The sequence below is a fragment of the Austrofundulus limnaeus genome, unplaced genomic scaffold (genome assembly GCF_001266775.1).
Source record: "Austrofundulus limnaeus strain Quisiro unplaced genomic scaffold, Austrofundulus_limnaeus-1.0 Scaffold86, whole genome shotgun sequence".
NCBI lineage: Eukaryota > Metazoa > Chordata > Actinopteri > Cyprinodontiformes > Rivulidae > Austrofundulus > Austrofundulus limnaeus.
Window position 1 is genome coordinate 616,759 of NW_013952488.1, and position 5,139 is coordinate 621,897.

A 5,139-nucleotide genomic window follows, 5' to 3' on the forward strand; every position below is an offset into this window, starting at 1 on the left:
GTAAAAATAATAAAACAAGGTCTTTGTTGCAATGATTAGACATTTTTTATTATTGTCATTAGTGATTATCTCAATTTTGGCTAAAAGACTTGACAAAATCCTACACACTGTGCCTTTAATGTTCTCTACCTCCCCTAAAATGGCTCACATGATCTTTTTTTGTTTGTTTGTTGTTGTTTTTTTCTTTTCTGTATTTGTGTGCCTGAGTTGAGTTTTATATGAAACTCAAAGAATAAAATCCAGTTTCATCAAGACCTTTGGCTGTTTGTAGAATAAGGAGCCAATAGGATGTCACAAAAACACATCTGGGTCCAGGACTAAACATCATCCGCACCAACCTCAGCGTCTTAAGTTTGTCCTGGGGGAAGCGATTCAGATAAAAGCAACAGCAGCGCAGCAAACAGCAAGATGAAATAACGGTGATTCCACTGATGTGCAGCAGACAGATTATCAATACCAGTTTGTATGAGACAAGAACCAGAGCAAATTAGAGGGGAGGCACAGAGATGGAAACTCTGATGGAGATGGCTGATGGAGCGAAAGAAGGCGGGAAAAGAATGAGAGAAATGGAGTGATGGATGATGTGTGGGTCTAAACAAAGAAGAAAGCCAATAAAGGACTATTCTGTAGTTTTATATGTCCCCGGTGAAAGCCATAACCTGGCTCATAAATCATCGACCCTCTAAATAATGGCTGCAAACACAAACGCACCACGGCTCTAGTGTAAATACACATGCGCAAACAGCACACACACACAGACATCCATACGCAATATTTGTGCTGACAGCTTTTGCTCATAAACATGTTAATGCTCTCTCTTTCACACACACACACACTTAACATCATCAATATGCCATCATTGTTCCCCAGCTGGTGTCCCCCCTCAGTTTGGTGTTTATCGGCTCTGTCCAAAGGGAGCAATAAAACAACATCAGTTGTGGCATTGTTGTTGTTTTTTTCCACACACACACACAAAAAAAATCTGGATACAAACATGTCACAACAACCACCAGCTTGACACATAACTCCTTAAATTATCCTGTTACTTTTATTACTATGAAATACAGTCTACTGATTGATAACCCCAAAAGTGCAATAACATGTTTGAATGTCCATTATTGTTATAAATGATATAAATCTTTAAACTAATAATCAAACTGTTTACGTTTTCTTACTCATTTTATTTTTTATTATGGCTCCATTATTTACAGTTTGTTTGATAAATGAGACATATATGGATTTTAAAGTTGTTGAGTTTGAACTCTTAAAGTTTAAGAACTAAGGCAAAAAATATGTGTGTACACTCACTTCTATTTTGTAAAATGTCTTCTATAGTGTGGATTCAACATATACTGTATGTGACTCTACTTCCTTAAAAAAAAATCATTTACTGGGGAAAATTGGTTTGACCCACCCAATTAAATGTAATCAGATTCAGCCCTAGTTTAGGAAAGAAAAAAAAAAGAAAAGGCAACAGAGAGTGTGTTCCCATAAGAGCATAAGATTTCCCTGGAGTGTTGTTATCGCTTAAAAGAAAYACACAAGAGAAGTGTTTGTGATCTTCTCTTCAAGCAACAATGTGCTGTTGAGCTTGTTTGTCAAAGACAATTAATAAGTCTTGCCAGAGATAAGCTACAATTTAGTTGGCTAAATTATATGATGATAACTAAAAGTCTTTCTGTTTTTGTCTTCTCTTTGTCCAAAGGTCAAAATAAACCTGGAAGCTYGTGGAGACGAGCTGCCTCACCAACAGCTCAGAGCCCTGCTTTCCCCACTCTGACCCTCGCTTAACAAAYACAGACACACGAGTAGACAGAGAACAGATGATACTCTGCGATTTCCAAATCCAACCACCTGGAAATTTTCGATCAGATGTGCTTCTTCTGGTTCCGTCTGCTAGTTGATGAAACACTGACACYGTGTGGCTGAGAGTGGTAACTGCAGGAGCCACACTGAGACGATTTGTCTTTATTACGGATAACTCGCTCCCCTTTTTATTCATTTATTTATTTTGTTTCTGTTTTTGGTGGATAACAGCGTCCCAAAGGAAACCAAAGGGGCGCAAAGAGGCAGAAACTCACTGGTGGTGTGTTTCATCAGGACTTCCAGGASAGTGAGAGTTCTGCTGTGGGAAAATGTTTAGAAAGAATCCCAGATTTGTTGAGTACTGGTAAAGTTTTACGCATTTGACCAAAGACTGAAAAAAAAACAGTTCCTGAAGCCACAGCTGAACCTGTTTAACTTTTCTTTGGGACTATTTTTCGCTCTTGGTGCCTGACACATAACTTTCTGGACATTCAGCGAGGGGGACCTGCGTACCGATCCAAGAATGTTAGACATCTCTTTTTTTTCTACTTGTCTTTTTGGTGTGTTTGGGATCTCACTGCAAGTCGGGGCCTCCAATTTGAGCACATCGTTTGCTCTCTGCTCCGTTGTTTCATGAATGTTCACYAATGGCGCGTTGCGTTGCCTCGTACCGCCTCGTACGTGCATGTGGACAAGACACTAACAAGCAAGCATAACTGATCTATCCCTCTTCTTTTCTTCTGCTAATGTGAACCGTAATGTTTACAAAAAGTAATTTGAGACWGGACATTTTGAAGATSTAACGGATTAGGATTGAGGATTTGTTTTTTTGTTTCTGTCTGTGCTGTTGAAATATTTTGTCTTCCACTTGAGACCGTCAGAGGTAGATGGAGAGAGAGAGATCTGGGCTGTCCTCCTCAGTCACATCTCTGAGCAGGCTGCTATTTCTCCTCTTTAGTTTTTAATATTCATTCGTGATACAATATGAATAATAATATTCATTCAAAGCAGCTCTATGGTGCTGCAGGGCCCACTGACAGAAGACAATCACAGTCAGAGCAGCTAAAGTCTTCACATAAACATGAGACAAGAACTGTTTGTTGAAAGAAAAAAACAATGATAGTCTTCTAAATTGAACTGTTTTAGTATTTATTACCACTGAGACTGATAGCTGGTAAAACACTACCTACAGGAGGAAAAGCAGTCCTCGGTGGTCCTACATCCATCCTCGCTGGTAGACTATTTTTACTCCTTTGAGAAGAAAAGACCAAGCAGCTTCCTTCTGTCACCCCGCAACTCGATTTTTAAAAACGTGCCAACCACTTCACGGACCTGTTTAGCCCCAGATCGGGACCAAAAACACGTCTAGACATCAATTTGCAGGGTTTCCATATAAGGAAATTGGACAACATTTGTGTTGTATTCACTGGACCAAAAGTCTTAAAGCCTTCTCTTATTTTTATTTTTTTTATTTTTTTTTGTTGCTGAGGAACACTTCAGGGAGACTTCTGGTAACATTAAAAAAAACCAGCGCAGTTTCCACCACCTCCATCCTGCGGTTATCTTCAGCAGATTATTTGTTTTGTAACAAAACTTTGGGTTTAGGTTTCCGAGTCGCTCCGAGACAGGATTTTGTGTGTTTGCATGAGGTGTTTCCAAACTGTTGCATATTTAATCTCATGCTGCGTGTGATTAACTAGCTTTGTACAAAAAAAAAAAAAAAAAACAAACAAAAACAAAAACAAAAACACAAAACCACAACACCTGGAACTGTTTGGTTTCTTGGATGCTCCTCGATTCTCTTTAAAGATTCTTAAATGTGAACTTTGTGGGTTTTTTTCTATAAATAAGAGTCTGAAGTGTCTGTGGAGTTAAGGAGAAAACTAGCGACTGGTATGTAAAAAGAAATGTAACTTTGATCTTCTAGACGTTTTTTACTCACATGTGGCCGTGTTTACTGTTTTTTCTAGTTGACTAATACTGTATGATGTTGTGTAAAAGTGGGACTTTTTTGTTTTATTTCTTCTAACTGTACAGAGTATTTAAAACGAGGGAGTACGAGGACAGTGGGAGAGAAAAAATCAGTTGCACTACATTCTGTAATCCTGTAAACGTTTGCAATGGTCGTCGAGTGGAGTTTTTCTCCGTTTGTCATCTTTGGGTCTCACGTGTAAAAGGATTCATGTATTCTCATCAGACTGATGAGCTAATGGCTATAAGTCTGAAAACAGAAGTGAATTAAAGCAACTTTAAACTCAAAAATGTCAAATTAGTTCAAACAAATATTTTTCTAGCTCTAATAGCAACAGCAGCTAGCTGTAGCACTTCTGTCAAAAATATTATAAACCACGTAGTGTGAGATTGTTGACGTAAAGGTTTATAAAACTTTGTTTGCTTGAACCGCTCATAAACGTTTGGGATTGGAGTTGTTTTAAGACTGTAACAATCTGCTTTGGTCTTAGCCCGGYTCGAATTAGCCGTTAGCTTAGCATGTTGGTCAGAGTATAGGAATTGTGCAGTCTTGTTGCCCACATAATCAAAACTTAAACTAGACAAATGGAAGAAAAACTCCAGCTGACTAGCAGTTAATTTTTTTTACTGAATTAAGCTGAATTTCTCCAAACTGAGGTCGTTCAAAGAGCTATCCACAGCAGGTAAGATATTGCCTGTTTACAACCTTTGCAATTGACTAACCTATGACTTCAAGGATAAACTTTTCCCTCCTCTTTGCGTATAGTCAAAAATACACATTCCGTTTAATTAATAAAAACAACTAAGTAGAAAGATGAACGTTTCTGTATCAAAATTCTAAATTTGCTGTAAAACACCATCAGTTTGACACAACACCACGCAAACTGAAAGTGAATAAATTTCTTTGTGCCTTTAAAGAGTTGATCGATTTAACGATAACCGGCACTGTGTAACCATTATTGATCGCCCAGATGTGACCACAGCCTCAGTTTGGCTGGTTTAACGAGCGTCAACAAATCACAAAGGTGCATAAATAAGATAATGTGACCCCCGTGTGTGTGTGTGTGTGTGTTTGTGTGTGTGTGTGTGTGTGTGTGTGTGTGTGTGTGTGTGTGTTATTTGGGAATAACATTTTACGATGTTGGCAAAAAAAGCCACTAAGAAACGTCTCCATAGAAAAAAATAAGATTTTTGTAAACAATTAACAGTTTGCTCGGACGGTACAACTTTTGTCTTTTACTTGGCTTGAAACCTTTCTGGGTGAAGTTGATATTTGCACCAGCAACGGACAGAGCCGGTAAAGAAAATTGATAGACAGATGAAACAAGTGAGAGAACTCAGTCCTTTGGAGCTCTAGAGCTC

The 5,139-nt window shown here is 38.4% G+C and overlaps 1 protein-coding gene across 1 annotated transcript in view; it reads left to right on the forward strand.

Annotated features, from left to right (window-relative positions):
* nkain2 (sodium/potassium transporting ATPase interacting 2) overlaps positions 1-4,068 on the forward strand; it is a gene marked incomplete at its 5' end in the record, with an annotated part of 113,491 nt that extends 109,423 nt beyond the window's left edge. The window contains 1 exon segment of the mRNA XM_014011918.1: positions 1,706-4,068. Within this exon segment, the coding sequence (XP_013867372.1) occupies positions 1,706-1,715 (10 nt within the window). The 3' untranslated portion in view covers positions 1,716-4,068.
* Positions 4,069-5,139: the final 1,071 nt, after the last annotated feature.